This window comes from Watersipora subatra, chromosome 2 (genome assembly GCF_963576615.1).
Source record: "Watersipora subatra chromosome 2, tzWatSuba1.1, whole genome shotgun sequence".
Lineage (NCBI taxonomy): Eukaryota > Metazoa > Bryozoa > Gymnolaemata > Cheilostomatida > Watersiporidae > Watersipora > Watersipora subatra.
In genome coordinates, this window is record NC_088709.1 from 2,407,144 (window position 1) to 2,428,770 (window position 21,627).

Below are 21,627 nucleotides of genomic sequence, written 5' to 3' on the forward strand. Positions count from 1 at the left end.
AAAACCATTGCTGCCACCATGACACCAACTGTGTTTAAAAACCATTTGATATTGTTTTAGACCTAAATTAAACATTGTTTATATTAAATGTAATTTGTTATTGTAACGACAGATACAGTTTATTGTGTCACTAGTAGTTCATTTCTGAGTACTTGAAAATACCAATTTCAGGATGCAAAAAGGTTTTCACTTAATGGAACGTCTTCTGTATTTACCCATTACTCAACTTATCGGAAGAATTCATAGGCTATAAATATGTGCAAACAATTTATACTTGCTATAACAGTACTTACCTCCTTATGAAACATGAAATCATGGATTTTTCTGAAAACGCAGATCGACTGAATACTTAAACATTTTAAAGTAATACAATTAGAGAAATATGGATTATCTAAAATGTGTTTTATGTACAGGATAAGTATATATTATCAAACATGTACAGGATACAGAATAAGTATATATTATCAAACATGTACTAGATACAGAATAAGTATATATTATCAAACATGTACTAGATACAGAATAAGTATATATTATCAAACATGTACTGGATACAGAATAAGTATATATTATCAAACATGTACAGGATACAGAATAAGTATATATTATCAAACATGTACTGGATACAGAATAAGTATATATTATCAAACATGTACTGGATACAGAATAAGTATATATTATCAAACATGTACTGGATACAGAATAAGTATATATTATCAAACATGTACTGAATACAGAATAAGTATATATTATCAAACATGTGCTGGATACAGAATGAGTATATATTATCAAACATGTACTGGATGCAGAATAAGTATATATTATCAAACATGTACTGAATACAGAATAAGTATATATTATCAAACATGTACTGGATACAGAATAAGTATATATTATCAAACATGTACTGGATACAGAATAAGTATATATTATCAAACATGTACTGAATACAGAATAAGTATATATTATCAAACATGTACTGGATACAGAATAAGTATATATTATCAAACATGTACTGGATACAGAATAAGTATATATTATCAAACATGTACTGAATACAGAATAAGTATATATTATCAAACATGTACTAGATACAGAATAAGTATATATTATCAAACATGTACTGGATACAGAATAAGTATATATTATCAAACATGTACAGGATACAGAATAAGTATATATTATCAAACATGTACTGGATACAGAATAAGTATATATTATCAAACATGTACTGGATACAGAATAAGTATATATTATCAAACATGTACTGGATACAGAATAAGTATATATTATCAAACATGTACTGAATACAGAATAAGTATATATTATCAAACATGTACTAGATACAGAATAAGTATATATTATCAAACATGTACTGGATACAGAATAAGTATATATTATCAAACATGTACAGGATACAGAATAAGTATATATTATCAAACATGTACTGGATACAGAATAAGTATATATTATCAAACATGTACTGAATACAGAATAAGTATATATTATCAAACATGTACTGGATACAGAATAAGTATATATTATCAAACATGTACTGAATACAGAATAAGTATATATTATCAAACATGTGCTGGATACAGAATGAGTATATATTATCAAACATGTACTGGATGCAGAATAAGTATATATTATCAAACATGTACTGAATACAGAATAAGTATATATTATCAAACATGTACTGGATACAGAATAAGTATATATTATCAAACATGTACTGGATACAGAATAAGTATATATTATCAAACATGTACTGAATACAGAATAAGTATATATTATCAAACATGTACTGGATACAGAATAAGTATATATTATCAAACATGTACTGGATACAGAATAAGTATATATTATCAAACATGTACTGGATAAGTAAGTATTATCTTAGCATGTACCATTTTTATTTGATCAAATTACCAGATTATTTAGATACCTTCAAGAAGCCTTTCTGCCCATCAGAATAGGTATGAGAGTAGTTGGGCTCATTAGTGACAGAGTATGACAAAGGCATTGAATACAGTTCAAAAAGTCAATATGATGCAGAGTTTTACATATATATTTTATGATGAACAAGTCTTTGAATTCAGGTCTCTGAATTGAGCGGGTTACAATTGATGATTGTCAAAAGGTAACATTAAACAATTTATTCACACTATTTAGCTTTCTAATAGAAACATTTATAGTAGGTGGTTATGATTTGTAAGGATATGGTGGGGCTGACGGGCTACTTAAGATAACTCCTGAATATGCTGGAGGTGGTGCCATTGTAGAAGAATTGACAGTTGGTTCACCTGAAGGAAATAAAACTCTTATTAGGAATAGATCTTTAGATGTCTAGTGACTCAAATTGCAGTATTAATTTACTTAAATTACTCTAGTAGCTGAGCTGTTTACTGATTCTCTGAGCCTGGCTTTCTGAAGTATGTATCCTGCTTTACATCTTTTGCATTTATATATAAAAAATATAACACCTTCTTCAAATAAATGAAGCAGAGCTATGTCTAAATACAAAGTGTTACATATGAATATCTCTTACTCTGTATCTATACTCTATATCTATTACTCTTATCTATAACTCTTACTGTGTCACTGACAGTTGGCATAGCAACTGATAAAGCTACCATATTTATGTCAATTAAAAGTATCTTCAAGAAAACCAATTTGAACTACACTAAAGGAACTACAATTTCAACAACTTGAGATAAAGATCAGGTGCATAAGTGTCTGTACGCTGTGTCGGGAATGCTACTGTAACTGACCGACAGTTTTTGGTAGTTGCATGTACTACTGCATTTCTTCTTGTTCATCATCTGACACCTTCAAGCAGGTTAGTGTCAGTACTTACAATGAGATCTCAAAAGTATCACAGCGTAACAGCGAGACCTACCATGCGCGTCAGGTTGATTGTAGGACACCGTAGGGGTGGACACTTTCTTGGCTTTAGCCTTTTTACAGCAGCATCTAGCAATGCAGCCTATAGTGATAGCAATGGCAACAACTCCACAGATAATACCAATACTTGCTCCTGCCGCTCGGCCAGGTCTAAAATCAGGCAGCAAGCATCGTCTTAAACAAGCCATCTGTACCATGTGGTAAAAAAACGGTTGATGAGAAATTTCTGAAAGGAAAGAGCGACTCAAAGCTACACACTGTCACAACTCCAATACTTAACAGGAAAGACTTCAAGTTTATTACTCTTATGAGTGTTGTAGGTGTAGAGCACCTATCATAAGCTGCAAAGTTGACAAATACTGCAGCGAGGGCAGATGACTGCTATAATGAAGTCACTGTGTTTGGCCCAGACTGTTTGTGAACAACAGAAACAAGCTTCATTAGTGAACCAAAGTAACCATTACCTACAGGCATGGCCAGCAGTTAATGAGCAGGTGATAACTAAATTAGGCGTTGGAAAAGTTACAGAGAAGTATTTTCCCAAATAACTTCTGTAGGTCTATGACAGTGATTAGTTGTAGTGAAAGCAGGGATATATTAACCATATACTTAATATTATACGCGAGATGGTGTATACTAAACACTATGTATCTACGTAATCAATGTACCTAGCAACTGAAGTAAAAAAGGTAGCATGTATTCTATATGTACTGTCTAAAGAAAATGAAGGAATGTACATATATATATATATATATATATATATATATATACATATATATATATATATATATATATATTTCTCAAAGTTTGTCTGTGTTCCAATGTCTGTGTATGACCAGCTAGAGCTATTAAAATCTTAGAATAAAGAATCCGTAACGCAGAAGATTTCTCATTTTTACATTTGTACCAGTATCAAGAGGTACCAGTATCGTTGTATTCAAAGTTTTGATGGATAAGTTCTGGTGGAACAGTAAAAAGATTTTATGCATGCACACACGCAAGCACGCACACACGCACACACGCACACACGCACACACGCACACACACTTCTATGCAAGAATTGTTATTATTAATTCAGCAGATTCAGGATTTTTATTTTGTTTTTTTTCAGCAGGATAAATTCTATCATTACCAAATAAACTTTTCTTTTAATTGTATCAAAGCAGACATAATTTAGCTATTACTTGCTAATCATTTCACATTTACATCTAAACTCTTTTATAGTTGTTTTATTTTTTCTATTCATTGGACCTGCACAAAACATTTTTCTCATGATATGAAGTTTGAAAGTTACAGTTGTTTGACAAAGTTTGAAAACCTTTACAGTTGTTTTTATTTTCTCTTAAATTATTTCAACTATACAAAACACTTTTCTCACGATATCTTTTTTTGAAAGTTAGAATGGCAAATGTTGTTATATGTTAAATACAAATCAATTTTCCGTTCAAAGACTTTTTATTACCCGGGCAACGCCAGGTTTTACAGCTATTGTATATAAATTTCTCAATTATCTGCTAGATGTAGGCTAAAGTAGGTGTATTTCACTCACTAAGTAGGATGAATATATTAAAAGTACAAGCTTACTCTTCCCAGAATCCACAGCAGTTTTGTTGGTCAATAGGTCCACAGCAGTATATGTCAGTAACCGTGTCTGTTTGCTTATACGGGCAAACAAAATAGCCAAGCTTCCCGCTTACTGTTGTATTTTCGTTACGTTCTAACGTTCTTGTAGTGTAGCATATTGTTGGATCTGCAACAGAAAGTCCAGAGCTCGATAATAGACTAGCTTGTCTTGACAAATTGTTGTTTTTGCGGAGTTGTCCCCCGGCAAGCCCGGCGAGCAAAACAACACAACAAACTGTTGTTTCGCTTGCCCCGCTCAACAGGGGACAACTCCGCAAAAACAACAGTTTGTCAAGACAGGCTAATAATAAACTTGTAGCGTGCAGTACACGAACTCAAATACGGAGAAGGAAGAGTTAATTCAGTTTTCTAGTTAATTACTACCAACTAGTAGAAAACTATTTCTACTAGTTGCTAGTTGATAATGTAATAAACGTAAAGAATATTTTCTTTTTTTTCGGACATTAATTTGAGATTTGTTTGGTCACTCGTATCGTTTGCAGAGCCCAAAAAGTTGGTAGATTTAAAATGTTGTGAGCAAGTCCTAAATGTTTACAACAACAGGCAACTAAATGTTTACAACCATGCGAATGTATGTATAAGTATATGATAGACTGCATAGCCACAACACTTGTCCTTAGTCAGCCTTACTTGTTCGATAGTGACTGGTGTGGTAGAAACGAGCTCTGTAGCGAGACATTCCAGCTACGACAACACCGGCAGCAATAGCCTCGGAGTAGCCACCATATCTTGTCCTGCTAGAACTTCTTGAACGAAATGAACTGCTTCTGACTCTTGATGAAACTCTGACTCGAGCGCCTCCTCTCGATGCTACACAGTCTTCAATTAAACATAAAATTAATTGCTTTAAAAAGCTATCAGCTGGAAGGCTATTCAAGATAACTTAGCAGATGCTGGACAGAGTGTCTAAAGCTAACTAGCAATAATTCCAAAATACCTAGTCAACGGTATATCTCTGTTACCAACCCACACCAACAGTGGCCCCCTTCATTGAATCGACCAAACAATAAAGGTATCTGGGAGGGTAGAGGTGCCCTTACTATCAGTCATTTGCTTGCATTAATAATAATAATAATAGTAATAATAGTAATGGCATGCTTCTGTCATGTAGTGACAATGCTTGGTAGTGTTCTCTAGTAGAGAAACACACCACCAGGTGTTTTTATACACTACCTTGGGTGGTCTGAACACTTATCAAGGGCTTCTTCGGGAACTGTCAGATTAACCCGAAGGGATGCATTTTGCAACGCGTCTAGTCTGACAGAGCCAGGTAGTCATTTCACTTGTGCAATGTGCGAAGGACAGAGGTGAATCTTTAACGTGCCCACATTATCAGTGTGGTACACAAGGCCTCCAAGTTATGCTCTAGATCCGAAAGACCCAGCAATTTAGGGTTGAAAGCTTGCTGTCAGATTGGCACTAAGCAGGGCTCGAACCACCAACCCCATGGTTGAGAGTAAGAGATGATACCACTAAGCCAGCCTGACACCCTATTAGTAGTTGAACATCTCTTTTTATTGAGGTAAGTAGGATCAATAGTTGAACTTTTCTCCCTTTACAGAGGTAAGTAGGATCAATAGTTGAACTTATTCCTTTTGTGAAGTATGAAATTTAAAACAACTTTGTCATGAGGAATCATAGGAAACAGTTGACTTCATCAACAACAAGCTATAAGTAGAGAACGTTGTGGTGTTCGTTATGTTGTCAACTAGAGACTCAGTAGCATAAGTTTACTTAGCCATAGACACCATCCAACGTCTGACTTTCCTAACCTCTACTTACAAAAGGAACCAGTCCACATGTTTAGTAGAAAAGTAGTACACTTTATGTATCACCCTGAGAAGGCCTGTTTGGTTTAACAAATGTTGCTAAAGATACAAGGAAATAAGTAAAGAATATTCAATGCCCTTATTATATATAAAAAAGACACTGTCGAAGGTAAATGTGTGGATAAAGTTAAATAAGAAGACAAAAACTGGCAGAGCAGGCAAATGAACATAGATGGGGTTATCAACCACTTTGCAGCAACATTAGAGAAAGAAGGCAAGCACAGATAGAAAGCCTTTCTAATTAAGTTCGACTTCAAAAGTTTTTTGGCAAACTAAGTACATGCATTAGCAAACAAATGACAAAAAATTTAAAATTTGGCCAATAAATAGCTCATTTTCAGAAATACACGCCAGTCATGTTTGAAAAATACTGAGTTGCTCTCAAGGTTTGGTTTACTGCTGACTGTATCAGTGTACATTGCTACAGAGTAGTTAGGTGCAAGCGTAGGGTTCATACAGATTCATTTTATACTACTAACAGTAGAGCTGACTAGGGTAGTTCGTCCGGTTTTGACCCATCGGTTCAGAGATGCCCGGGTCGGGCTACCCGACCCTCGGGTCTTCTTATAGAAAGACACGGGTAGGTTTATGGCTAAACGAAATCGATTGGATATCGCTTTTTAAGTGCGATTGAACTAAAGTCGCGCTTAGTCCTAACGCGGAAGGTCCAGGCGAAATAAAACAAGGTGAGTCAAGACTATATTTTTACGTCTGCGACAATAGTCTTTGGACTATAGGTTTCACAGCAATTTTTGACAAGAAATAATCAACATGTCAGTGGTCTGGGTGTTCATAAAGAAGCCAGTCACGAAAGGGAAAGACCAAGTTATCTGTACAATATGCGAAAGCAAGTTAAGCTTGAGGCATTTACAACGAAGGCATCATGAGGAACTTAAAAGCGCGTCTAAGAACCTTCAATCCAGCAAAGAACAGATTGAAGGTTCTTAGACGCGATAATGATAAAGAAAAATGTAAAAAACCGACTTAAGCTGCTTTTATGAGTGAACAATCAAAATGGTCAGCAAGCAGCCCACGGGCAATATTACCAGCCCACGGGCAATATTACCAGCCCACGGGCGATATTACCAGCCCACGGGCGATATTACCATGGGTGTTATGAAGAATATCATCATGATGATCACAGTAGACTTGCAGCCTCTTAGTTTCACAGAGAACAAGGAGTTCAGAGACCTGGTGGCATCGTTGGATAACAGGTACACAGTACCTTCCAGAGGTACCATAAAAAACATTCTTCTCCCAAAAGCTTATCATACTGCCAAGCAGAAACTCATATCAAACATCAAGAATCATATAAAGCCATCTCTATCAATCAGTGTAACAACTGATGCTTGGACATCAAAAAACAATAACAGTTTCATAACTTACACTCTACACTTAATAAATGAGACATTTGTGCCACAAAATATAATGATTGGTGTGATAATGGGTTCAACATTAGGCTGTAATAGAACTATCTCTTAACCTTAAATGAATAAAGAATCGCGCGTGCTAACTCGGCCCGACTCAATCTTGGCCCTCATTGCTGACCCTGAGTCTGGCCCGACCCTGCATTTCTTGCTCTCGTTCCAGCTCTAACTAACAGTTGATTAAAAAACTGGACCTCCAAAAGTTTTTCTAAAATTTAGATGTGCATAAAGCGGCTATTCAGTTATGTTTGAGCATGTTTTTAATCCTTATTCAAATTTATTTCCTTGTTTTAATGTGGGCTTTTTTTCATATCGTACAAGTGAACCAGTTGTACTCTGAATAACGTATTTGCAGAATATTTGAACTACGACGCTTGAGATAAACCTAGACAGTAGAACTACGTGACCATCTTTCCCTCCTAGCGTCGACCATTTTTCCCTCCTAGCGTTAGCGACACAGACATTATGAGCAGTTGCCAAGGTAGACGTTGTAAGACAGTTAGATTCGATCAGGCAGGAGTCATGATAACTCCGACGGTGAATATGCGGAGATAAGTAGAGATTAACATCTTATCTGAAGTGAGAGGTTAAGCTGGAGCCACACGTACCAGGTTAATGCGTTGTTTTATGGAGCTGTCAGGCATGCGGGACCAAATAGAGCAGTCTTTGTGTATTGGGTAATTAACCAATGGCTAGCAAGACACAGTTTATATTAGACTAGCTGCATTACCCGCCTACAGGAGCAGATTCACGGGCAGCATAAGGTTTATTGAGAGTTGTCTTTCATACGGTAAAACAACTCCAAATATGCAGTCTACTGAAGTTGTTGTCATGATCAGAGTATGTATGCACATATACATGTCAATGTTGGGGAGAACAATGAAAATCTGCAATGTGTCTTACAGCTAGATGCGTGTAAAATCTAGTAAATATTCTAGACTCATGTCTAGATTCATGCATCTGTTCACCCTCGTTTATATTTGCAGTTGACGATCGCGCACTTCTGCCGCTGAGCCCCCGCCTCGGCTGACCAGTCTTTACCCGCCGAGCAGTTGACAATCGCGCTGTTGCAGTTGCCTCGCAATCAATCACCTTGCAATCAATCGGCCCGCACCCGCCTCGCACTCAATCGGCCTGCGCGCCTCGCAATCAATCGCCTTGCACTCTCCTCGCAATTAATCGCTTCGCATTCGCCTTGCAATCATCTCCCAATCGCCTTGCAATCAATCACCTTGCACTCGCAACCAATCGTCTCGCGACCAATTCCCTCGCAATCAATCGCCTAGCAATCAATCGCCCCGCACTCGTCAACTCATTCATCTGGAAAGCTGCGTCTGGAGACTTTCGCTGTACTCGGGGCGAAAAAGGTCTACCGCGCATCCCCGAGTGGCGCCACGGCCCCAAGCCTAGCTGTGCTACCCGGCGTTGCCCGGATAGTAAAAAAGTCTCTGCACACAAAATTGATTTGTATTTAACATATAACAAAATTTGCTATTCTAACTTTCAAACTACATATCATGAAATAAGTGTTTTGTGTAGTTGAAATAAATTAAGAGAGAAAATAAAACAACTGTGAAGGTTTTCTAACTTTTTCAAACAACTACAACTTTCAAACTTCTTATCATGAGGAAAAGGTTTTGTTCAGGACAACTGATTTAAAAATAAATAAAACAACTGTAAAGGTTTTCAAACCAATGTAAATTTAAAACTTCATAACTTTTAGCGACCTATATCTTTTGATAACGTATAGTGGAACCTCAGTTCTCGAACATAATCAGTTCCAGAAGTTCGAGATCCAAAACAATTTTTCCCATTAAAATAAAAGAATGTGAATTTTAATTCACTTCAAGGCGAGAAAACAACTTCGGTAAAGTATTTTTTCAACATTTTACACCATAAGCTGTACTTGTACCCAGGTAATAAAAAAGTCTTTGCACAGAAAATCTATTTGTATTTAACATATATAATAACATTTGCCATTTTAACATTCAAACTACATAGGTAACATGAGAAAACATGATAGGTAACCTATCATGAGAAAAGTGTTTTGTGTAGTTGAAATAATTTAAGAGAAAATAAAAACAACTGTAAAGTTTACCAAACTTTGTCAAACAACTGTAACTTTCAAACTTCATATCATGAGGAAAATGTTTTCTGCCAGTCTAATAAATTAAAAAGAATAAAACAATTGTAAAAGGGATTAGATGTAAATTTCCAATAATTAGCAAGTAATAGCTAAATTAAGTCGGTTTTGCAACAATTACAATAAAAGATGATACGGTAATGATACAATTAATACAAACTGAGAAAACAAAATAAAATTCGTGAATATGTTGAATCAATAATAACAATTCTTGCATATAAGTGTGTGGGCATAAGAAGGTTACTGTCCCACCAGAAACTATCCATCAACTCTTTGAATATGACGATATTAAGAAATATGACAGAATATCATAGTATTTTTTAGTTGAAATTTTATTAGAACAATGCCTGCTAAAAATGGTTGAATAAAAGAATAATATTAATAATAAAGATTGGAAACTAATCAAGTAATAATAACAGTGATGGGAAAATGAATAATGTTTTAACTTCAAACACGATACTCAATTTATGTTAAAAGAATGCAAGTTGAAATAATAACAACGACGAAAAAAACTTTAAAAAACCTATATTATAAAAGTTATACAAACTTTATAAAACCTATTATTCAAAAGTCATAATAAGTTTTTAAATGTAAGAGAATTTAAAATTATATATCTTCCATATATGTATATTTCTCAAAGTATGTACATGTATGTAAATATAAGAGAGTGGAGAATAACTGATACTTGCAATCCGATAAATCTTACAGTAATCTTACAAATGTTTGTTGTAAAATGTGAAATTAATTACGAAAAACTAATTGGTTAGGTTTAAAAGGAAAGATGTGTAAGCTGATACATCTAGCTGTACAACCCAGCGTTGCCCGGGTAATAAAAAAACTGAACAGAAAATTGATTTGTATTTAGCATATGACAACATTTGCCATTCTACCTAAAACAACTGTAAAGGTTTTCAAACTTACTTTGTCAAACAACTTAAACTTCCTATCATGAGAAAAATGTTTCGTGCAGGTCAAATCAATTTTAAAAATAAAACGACTATAAAGGGTTTAGATGTAACAGTGAAATAATTAGCAAGTAATAGCTAAATTGGGTCTGTTTGCAATATGTTACAATATGATATGATTCGGTAATGATACAATTAATACGAACTGAGAAAACAAAATAAAATTCGTGAATATGTTGAATTAATAATAACAATTCTTGCATAGAAGTGTGTGTATGAAAATGTTACTGTTCCACCAGCTATCCATCAAAACTCTGAATACGACGATATGTTATGTAAAAATAAAATATTGTAGTGTCTTTGTCTGATCGAAGGTGAGAGAATCTAAACGCTATTCCTATTCGCGGTACTACAATTGTCCGCGTGAAAAGTAGTGACCTTAACAGCGATGTAGCAACTGAACCTTACGAAAAGTCAGAAATAGAGGTTCACAAAAACGGCATCGCGTTTCATAGAATTAATCAAATTTAATCGCCAAATTCTAATATCGAAAGAGTCTATTGTCGATAACGTTTAGACAAATAGTTTAGATAAATAAATTAGCCCTAATACGTCGAGGACAAAAAAGCATCGCGTGTCATGAAGCGAAAAGAAAGCCATAGAGTTGTAATTATTACGTCATTTTGGGTGACAACGCCAAACGATTATTAGGTTATGTATAAAGGTCCGGCCACACGTAACGAATTATTCGTTCAATCTGACCGAATCCACGAATTTCACAGAATTCACAGATTTATTCTGCCGAATATCATAGATTCGTCTGAGCTGTGCATGCACACCGAATTCGTTAACGAAACGCGTTTAATTGGCTAACCAATTGTTTTTAGCGAGCACGATTCTAGTAGCTTTGACAAGTGGTATAATCCAAGACACGTACGACGACACACAATAAAAGTATGACCGCGATATGACTTGATACATACGATGCAACTGCCTATATGCGCTAGAGATAGCGGCTGTTTTTGCGACGAAGCTTTTGCTGCATAAAAAGAAATTATTATTATTGAAAAAGAAATAATTCAAAGCTTCTAAAACATCTAAAAGAAAATTCTGGATACACGATGAGAAGTTCCTGTCATGGTGAACCAACGAGAAAGAACCAACAATAGCGCATATAGGCCGTTGCATCGTATGTATCAAGTCATATCGCGGTCATACTTTTATTGTGGGTCGTCGTACGTGTCTTGGACTATACCACTTGTCAAAGCTACTAGAACCGTGCTCGCTAAAAACAATTGGTTAGCCAATTAAAAACGTTTCGTTAACGAATTCGGTGTGCATGCACAGCTCAGACGAATCTATGATATTCGGCAGAATAAATCTGTGAATTCTGTGAAATTCGTGGATTCGGTCAGATTAAACGAATAATTCGTTACGTGTGGCCGGACCTTAATAGTGGCGTGTACTAACCGGAGATTCTCGTTAACGCGCCCTAGATACCTAGTAGCGGCTAATAGTCCTAAAAGTACGGTACTCTATAAAGCGGACAGACAGGTAGACAGACAACGATTGCCGTTAATATACAGTCAAACATGAATAACTCGAACTTCAAGGGACCGAGCAAAAGTGTTCGAATTATCAGAGCGTTCAAGTTATCAGAGCACTGTCACAAGTCCATATATTTACTTATTTATTAGTAGATACATGTACATATACAAACTATAATATAAATCAAAAGCACAAATGGCTTGTTTAAAATTAAATGCTTCTAATGTAAAGTTTAAAACGTTTTCATGAAAAAGTATAGAGATTTTTCTATCACTTGAGATTGGTTTGTTGTTTGAGGTGATGTTATTGCCAGGACGTTTTTCAGATTGACATTGGCAAAACTTGATCGTTGTTGAAATGCTCAAAAGAAAAGACATTTTTTTCTTTTGGGGTTTTACCCACGATCAATTTTGCCGTTTTTTCTTGAAGTTTATGCAGATTACCTTACTTTACCTGGGATTCGTTAAGAGCAACACTCCGAGGCAGTTCAATTAGAAGTTTTACGAGGTTTTACGGTACATTCTATATCACTCACGCTTTTTTAATAGATACTTTTTGAATGTACACACGTATTCTGTGTTTAGGTCAAACGATGAATAGTTTTTTGTAGCTCAGACAACGTATTACAACAATTTTAAGACGTTTTAAACATTCAACATTCCGACGTTGATTCAACACGGAATCAACGTCGGAAAACTATTCATCACGGGCTAGCCGGGTCACGCACTCAAGGATTTTCGCCACGCACATACAAAACAACATGCGATTTTTGTTTTGTATGTGCGTGGCGAAAATCCTTGCGCGCGTGACCCGGCTAGCCCGTGCTATTCATCGTATAGCAGTATAAATCAAATTTCACCAAACTTTTAGAAAAGTCGTTGACAAAAATATATTGCCGATGGTGGTAATAACGACGCTTATGAATTACGAAAAGATGAAGTTTACCTCTATGGCTTTGAATTAAGTGATTTTCTAAAGCGATAGCAACCGTTTCGGTAGCCGTTGGGCAAAAAAACAGTTCGAATTAACAGTGTTGAGTTCGAGTTATCTATAGCAATTTATCATTACGTGGGAACGGACCAAAGGAAATGTTCGAATTAACCATGTGTTCGAGCTATCCGTGGACGAGTTATCCATGTTTGACTAGTAGATTTATTGCTATCCTATTTTAGCCATTTTCATTTTAGCCATGTTTTTATTCACCACTAATTCTATCTGTCTCTTCATTAAGGGGGGCTGTAAATAGCAAAGGTACCCACCCAAACACATCAGCACAGCAACTGTTCAGGTTCCACCGGTAAAGATTACACAAATGATATTAATTAACTCGATCAAGCTTTGTAAACGTTGAAATGTTTGGAAAATTCCACATGGGTGTTATGGCCTTAATATGGCCTTCATATTACCCATGGATGTTGTGATCTTTATATTACCCATGGATGTTATAGCCTTCCTATGACCTTCATATTATAAATGGATGTTATGGCCTTTATATAACCTTCATATTATCAATGCCGTTATTTATCGGCGAAGTTGTTCGTACAGCTGTTGAATTGTGTGCGGCCATATTGGAAATGTTTGGTCTATAAGATGTGTTTGGTCTTACAGACCAAAACTTATCTTATAGACCAACCATTTTTTTGGTCTTGCTGTTTCGGCGTTTTGTCTGGCTGTGTAGCCCTGAGTAGGCTTGGCGCGAGGACAGTTACGTGGCTGCGAAGGCCTCTCATAAAGAGACACAGTAAAAATACAGTTGATTGTAGTAAGGGTTGGGATACTAAGGTGTCAGTGAGACCTTTAGGAAAGCATCTGTTAAACGTGACTTTTTCGTACAGTTTGGTTATGTATTTGTTCACATATCAGATTACTTTTATATCACTGATAAAAATTATTTCATGTTTTGAAACAACTGTAGTGCTAATCGGGAGTTAGCTAGTATAGAGCCAGAGAAGTCAGAGGTAAAGTGTTAGTCATTCACGCTTTCTTATGGTCTGGCTCTGTTCAAAAAGAATCGCCTATTCATTGGTTAAACTCTTTCTTTCGTTTTAAGGTGACAGCAAGGATGTACTTACCTAGCAAGAGTAGGATGAGAAAAGCGAGTATTGTCGCATTAGATAACTTCATGTTAAGCTGAGCACCTGTAAGAGAAAAACAACTTCATGTTAAGTATAGGGCTGAGTACCTGTAAGAGAAAAACAACTTCATGTTAAGTATAGGGCTGAGTACCTGTAAGAGAAAAACAACTTCATGTTAAGTATAGGGCTGAGTACCTGTAAGAGAAAAACAACTTCATGTTAAGTATAGGGCTGAGTACCTGTGAGAGAAAAACAACTTCATGTTAAGTATAGGGCTGAGTACCTGTGAGAGAAAAACAACTTCATGTTAAGTATAGGGCGGAGTACCTGTAAGAGAAAAACAACTTCATGTTAAGTATAGGGCTGAGTACCTGTGAGAGAAAAACAACTTCATGTTAAGTATAGGGCGGAGTACCTGTAAGAGAAAAACAACTTCATGTTAAGTATAGGGCGGAGTACCTATAAAAGAAAAACAACTTCATGTTAAGTATAGGGCTGAGTGCCTGTAAGAGAAAAACAACTTCATGTTAAGTATAGGGCTGAGTACCTGTAAGAGAAAAACAACTTCATGTTAAGTATAGGGCTGAGTACCTGTAAGAGAAAAACAACTTCATGTTAAGTATAGGGCTGAGTACCTGTGAGAGAAAAACAACTTCATGTTAAGTATAGGGCTGAGTACCTGTGAGAGAAAAACAACTTCATGTTAAGTATAGGGCGGAGTACCTGTAAGAGAAAAACAACTTCATGTTAAGTATAGGGCTGAGTACCTGTGAGAGAAAAACAACTTCATGTTAAGTATAGGGCGGAGTACCTGTAAGAGAAAAACAACTTCATGTTAAGTATAGGGCGGAGTACCTATAAGAGAAAAACAACTTCATGTTAAGTATAGGGCTGAGTACCTGTAAGAGAAAAACAACTTCATGTTAAGTATAGGGCTGAGTACCTGTAAGAGAAAAACAACTTCATGTTAAGTATAGGGCTGAGTACCTGTAAGAGAAAAACAACTTCATGTTAAGTATAGGGCTGAGTACCTGTAAGAGAAAAACAACTTCATGTTAAGTATAGGGCTGAGTACCTGTAAGAGAAAAACAACTTCATGTTAAGTATAGGGCTGAGTACCTGTAAGAGAAAAACAACTTCATGTTAAGTATAGGGCTGAGTACCTGTGAGAGCAAAACAACTTCATGTTAAGTATAGGGCTGAGTACCTGTGAGAGAAAAACAACTTCATGTTAAGTATAGGGCTGAGTACCTGTGAGAGAAAAACAACTTCATGTTAAGTATAGGGCGGAGTACCTGTAAGAGAAAAACAACTTCATGTTAAGTATAGGGCTGAGTACCTGTGAGAGAAAAACAACTTCATGTTAAGTATAGGGCGGAGTACCTGTAAGAGAAAAACAACTTCATGTTAAGTATAGGGCTGAGTACCTGTAAGAGAAAAACAACTTCATGTTAAGTATAGGGCTGAGTACCTGTGAGATGAAAACAACATCGTGTCAATTATACAGCTCATAAGTATAAACCAGGGTACTTGCAGTTTCGCAAGTAAATTTTCTCTTTATCTCAATACTACTATTTAGTTCTAGCAACAAGTAATATTTAGTTCTATTGTAATATAACAACTGGTAGAGGGATATGGAGTCAGGATCAGGTTGTGAGCAGCAGATTTCATCTGAAAACTCAGCCTGTTACTTTCTCATTGCCATATATTGGCAGCAGCTCTTCTGTAGACTAATCGCCTTTGCGATGAAAACTAAGAGCGAAAATTTAAGATTTCTTTTAACATCATGCATCTCTACTCGGCATCCAACATATTTCAATGATTAGGGAGGGCAGCAGCTTGTGATGATGCTCTGCGAATACAGTCTTCAATGTATCATTAAGACTGCTCATGATGACTGGTGTAATTTTTTTTAATCTAATATAACGGTGTATACAAACTTTTTACATTACAGTAAGTTAACAAATATGCTATGTGAGCAAGTATACACTGTAAGCAACACGCTGTAAGTAGAAGTAGAAAGTTATAGAATAATAACGATTATAACAGTTTAATAAGAACACGTGTGCTTTACCTGCCGATTCTCGCAGAGTATTAGTAAAGAATTGGGACTGGTTTGAGTACTAAGTGTTCGTCTCTCTGACTGCCTTATATAATTGGCATGCAGATAGTAGGCTTATGTTCTTTTACGCAAACAACTGCTTATCTGACATACCTTGCGTATGTATATTCCACAATAATCTTATCACTGAAAGTTGCTTAGCCTTGTATAAACAGTCATATGAGGACTACACACGAGCAAATCATAGCATTGTGATGAAATAACATGACCGTGGGTAATATGACCAATATCCTGATGGTCGACCAGTTGCTCAATGTCTTTTGAAATATTACTTTTGTAAAGCAAAAACTTGAACACTTGTGGTATAATTTAGGTTAAGAGGAAGTTTAAAGATTTGAAGAATTACGCTGTTTAATACCTATAAATTAAACAGTTATAAAGTTAAGTTATAAATTAAACAGTTTCCCCAAGTAGATGAGACCGAACCTCAAACATTTTACTAAAATCAAACTATAAATCAAAGAACATTTTATTGTACTTAAATGCGTACAATCAGTTACTGTGTATACAATCTGTTGCTATGTATACAATCAGTTACTGTATATACAATCAGTCACTGTGTATACAATCAGTTACTGTATATACAATCAGTTACTGTGTATACAATCAGTTACTGTGTATACAATCAGTTGCTGTATATACAATCAGTTACTGTGTATACAATCAGTTACTGTATATACAATCAGTTACTGTGTATACAATCAGTTACTGTATATACAATCAGTTACTGTGTATACAATCAGTTACTGTATATACAATCAGTTACTGTGTATACAATCAGTTGCTGTATATACAATCAGTTACTGTTTATACAATCAGTTACTGTATATACAATCAGTTACTGTGTATACAATCAGTTGCTGTATATACAATCAGTTACTGTTTATACAATCAGTTACTGTATATACAATCAGTTACTGTGTATACAATCAGTTACTGTATATACAATCAGTTACTGTGTATACAATCAGTTACTGTGTATACAATCAGTTACTGTATATACAATCAGTTACTGTGTATACAATCAGTTACTGTATATACAATCAGTTACTGTGTATACAATCAGTTGCTGTATATACAATCAGTTACTGTTTATACAATCAGTTACTGTATATACAATCAGTTACTGTGTATACAATCAGTTACTGTATATACAATCAGTTACTGTGTATACAATCAGTTACTGTGTATACAATCAGTTACTGTGTATACAGCGGTGTTTTAAAACTAAATACATGTAAGTGTATGGAGTAAGTGCTGAGTAAATGCAAATCCTGTGTAAGAAAACTATATCTTTATCAAACCTTGGCATAAAAAAGTTATATTATAGCTTGTGTAGTGAACAGTGTAAGCAATCAAATGAAAAGATGCCAGAAATATTTCTGGTGATTGTATGACCTGCTTACTAATAACAACTATAATTGCTATCTGTAAGTATGCAGATATGTAGATACATGTATGTAAATCTTCTATTAAAACTCTTCCTGGAAGTTTTAACATGGTGTCAGATGTCGAGGGATTTTATGAAAAGCCAATTGCAGATTTTGTGAACATCCATACCTGTTCAGCACTAATGGCGTGGCGTTTCATTAAATCTTGAGAGCATGCAATTTAACATAACTAAATCAAGAATCAAGCATGGAGTAAGCAATTTTGATATTGGTCCAAATAACACTCAGCTGTAAATAATTTGCTTCTCACTGTAACGATTTCATACCTATTTGAGGCCTTTTGGAGAAGTATTCTTACTGCTACAACCTTCTTGGCTAACTTCTGCAGTCTGATGAGATGCCTCTGCTGTCACATCTTTCTGGAATGACTCCAGGCAGTTGAGGAGGTATCACTGCTGTCATATCTATCTTTATCTATTTAGTTTTTCTCCTTTTCTGTTTCTGAAGATAGCACAGCACTATCGAACTGGATTTTTGTGCACCATGTTGTACCGCTAGCACTAGGCTTTACTTTATATAGCATACTGATGGGTTACTTTTCATTTTACAGAAAAGTTCTTTTACATTGCTTTGTAACTTGGGCAGCCATTTTTAATGTCTGACTTTCTCACGCAATATCTAAAACTGAAAATCTAGTACTGCTTACTTTACAGTAATAAAACTTTGGCTTCTTTGTCCACAATACTGTTGCCTTAGATCTTAGCATGTATACTGTTGCCTTAGATCCTAGCATGTATATCGTTGCCTTAGATCCTAGAATGTATAGTCTTTATTAAGATTTGAAGCTCAGTCAGTTCTAGCTTTTTCTAGTGTTTGACACATTGACAGTTAAAAATAATTGCAACTTATAGTACCACAGTTCTTCTTTGTTTTTAATTGCCTGAGTAAGTAAGTTATGGCCAAAACTAGCTGTCCATATTCTAATGAACCCATGAATTCAGTTAATGATAACTAAACTAAAGCTCGGCACTAGAGTTGATAGAGTTTAAACTCGCTGACTGTTATACATTGCTGCTTGTCTAGATACATTTAAATCTGCTATATAGTGCGGCTAACCTTGGAAAATTCTGGTGGCAATTTATCAAGTTTAAGATATACACGCTGAGAGAAAACAATATTAATGCTTGATATAAAAAAACATCATGAACCATAGAGCTGCAGTTACGCCATTCGACATAGCAAAGCTTCTCAGCCTTATTTAACAATATCAAGAACGCCTTTTTTGTGTACATTCTAATACTCAAACGTTGACCTGCCAAACTAGATCAGAATCTTTCGTTTATAAATGAGTAGATGCTACTATACTCTATCCAACTTTGGCTGCCAATTCAACTTAACTGCAGGCTGTCTCGGCTTATTATTTTACGTTTCGAATCAATATCAATAATCAATATCAATACAGCACTGATCATGTATTTTAGATTTCATCAAATCATCTTATCTTCTGCTAGATGCTAGCCTTAGCTAACACCTTAACATTTACAGCACACAATGTATAACAAGGATATAATCACATCTCAATTCACATCAAGCCTTGGCATCTCTAGCTATAAAAATTATACTGCTTCTTGCAGTATTTAACAGTTTCACAGATCCAGAATATGGTTATACAAAAGTAGAAAAGAACCAGCCAACAAAAAATATACATGTATTTACATATACAGTATATGTGTGAACAATACATACACACGCGCGCGCGTGTGTGATGTCTGGGGTGCGTGCTTACTTTCAGTAGCTGCACCATCAATCAATCATTACTGATATAAACAATAATATAAAGACAAAAGTATTCTGAAACGTTATAGCATGAAGTTGTCGAAACATAGAGAAGACAACTCTATACCAGAAATGATTAAACTTGGTTTTGTGGCAACTAATAGGATGAGTTTTCACGAATTATGAAATTTTAACCAATAAAAGTCTATCAATTGATCAACACATCAGCTAGCACATGTAATATCAAGTAACAGCAGAGTTGGCAGAGATTGATCAATTAGATATTACTTTGAAGAAGATAGCTGGTTACGTGAACTACAATACCGGTAGTTAAATACTTTTAGTTTTGATTTTTGACATAGTTTGATGAACATCTGTTTTAATAAAGTTAAAAAGTTTAAAGACTAACCTAAAAACTGTATTATAAGTTAGTAATGGCCGCTTTCCAAGTTATTGATACATTAGAGGTATGTAGTGAAAGGGTGACTTCTGTTTGCTATCATGCACTAACAATGTGCAATATGTATATTAAAAGTAAGACTCAATGACTTTTGACAAAATTAATTTATGTAGAGAGATACTGTGGTCACACTCACTAATAGTACATAGATTAGCTGGCTGTGTTGTGTGAGCTTCTACCAGACTATATAACAAGTTCTCGTTATTGTAACATCTAAACATAAGATATATATCTATGTACGTATATATATATATATATATATATATATATATATATATATATATATATACATATACTAGCAGAATTCCCGGCGTTTCACGGGTATTAAAGATCAGCTTATAAACAGTGACAGGTAATGTAGTTGCCCGCCATTTGCCATTAGGATGGCACATTGCCAATGGCTAATTTGAGTTAGCTAGTATACCTTAATTGTTAAACTTGCTAAAAAGAGACATGAGAGCAAGCATAAAATGGCGTTGTGCTGTAACGTAATACAGGGTCGCTATGCATATTTTCACCCACATAGCGATGTATGAATCCATCAATCTGGTGTAGCGCAATAGTTTAGCACATCGTCTGAGGAATGGGAGGTTCCGAGTTCAAATCTTCTGCAATAAAAATTCATCATGTAGGTGGAAGCAAGTTTTTAATGAAGGCTTTTTCCTGAGATGGAACTTTTATTGTCTTCTCTTGTCTTTTAAAAACTGATTTCAGAGAGTTTTCTCCAGAGTTGTAATGGCATGACAGGTACTTTTGCTTAGCTTGACTCAATTCCAACTGATCAGGTTTTGAAAGATGCTTGAAATGTTCCAGAGTTTACATAATTAAGTAAAAACATACACTGTCAAAAAATACTATTTTGTTGATTCTGCCTATTAATAGCCATCGACAAATATGTCCAGCGCAATTGTTGTATAACCAGCCAGAAACCATCCGTTCACACCTCAAGTCACAAACCAGGCTCAGCAGGTGCGTTATTCAGATGTATTGTGTTATCAATTAGTAAGAGATGATTAGTTTATGATAGACTAGGAATGTTAGGCTATGCTGTAGACTTGAACTAGCAAAGCAACGTCAGTAACACTCTCCCTCCTTGTTTTAATTTCCTGGCAGTATGGCAACTTAACCTTTCAAAACCAAGCAGAATCAAGCAATCAATAGGCTAATACTGTGATATAGGCTAACGTGAGAAAAGCGTGAGGTTAACATAAAGTTTACATGAAGAAAGTAAGAATAACATGAAGCTAAAATGAGAATAAAATGGTAAATAAAGATGGCTATCACGGGAGTCTAGATAACCATGGTCTAGAGTACCATGATGGCATGAAGTTCAGTACTCCTGATCGTGATCAGGAGCCTCAAGTAGCTGTGCTCCAGAGTATAACGGTCAGTTTTTCTAC

The 21,627-nt window shown here is 35.3% G+C and overlaps 1 protein-coding gene across 1 annotated transcript; it reads right to left on the minus strand.

Moving 5' to 3' along the window:
- Positions 1–1,973: 1,973 nt before the first annotated feature.
- LOC137388621 (uncharacterized) lies at positions 1,974–20,838 on the minus strand. The gene is made up of 7 exons (XM_068075097.1): positions 20,750–20,838; positions 18,318–18,492; positions 14,476–14,541; positions 5,182–5,370; positions 4,492–4,657; positions 2,903–3,057; positions 1,974–2,306 (listed from the first exon to the last, which is right to left on the minus strand). The coding sequence occupies exons 3-7, from the start codon at positions 14,525–14,527 to the stop codon at positions 2,206–2,208; spliced, it is 663 nt and encodes a 220-aa protein (XP_067931198.1). The 5' UTR covers positions 14,528–14,541; positions 18,318–18,492; positions 20,750–20,838; the 3' UTR covers positions 1,974–2,205.
- Positions 20,839–21,627: the final 789 nt, after the last annotated feature.

Bases quoted from the DNA above. Each gene is read 5' to 3' on its own strand.
- LOC137388621 (XM_068075097.1), bottom strand. From the start codon at position 14,527: ATGAAGTTATCTAATGCGACAATACTCGCTTTTCTCATCCTACTCTTG. The intron at 5,371-14,475 runs GTAAGTACATCC...GTTTAATTGAAG, and splicing joins TCTCATCCTACTCTTGCTAG to ACTGTGTAGCATCGAGAGGA. The intron at 3,058-4,491 runs GTAAGCTTGTAC...GCCTGATTTTAG, and splicing joins TGCTGTGGATTCTGGGAAGA to ACCTGGCCGAGCGGCAGGAG.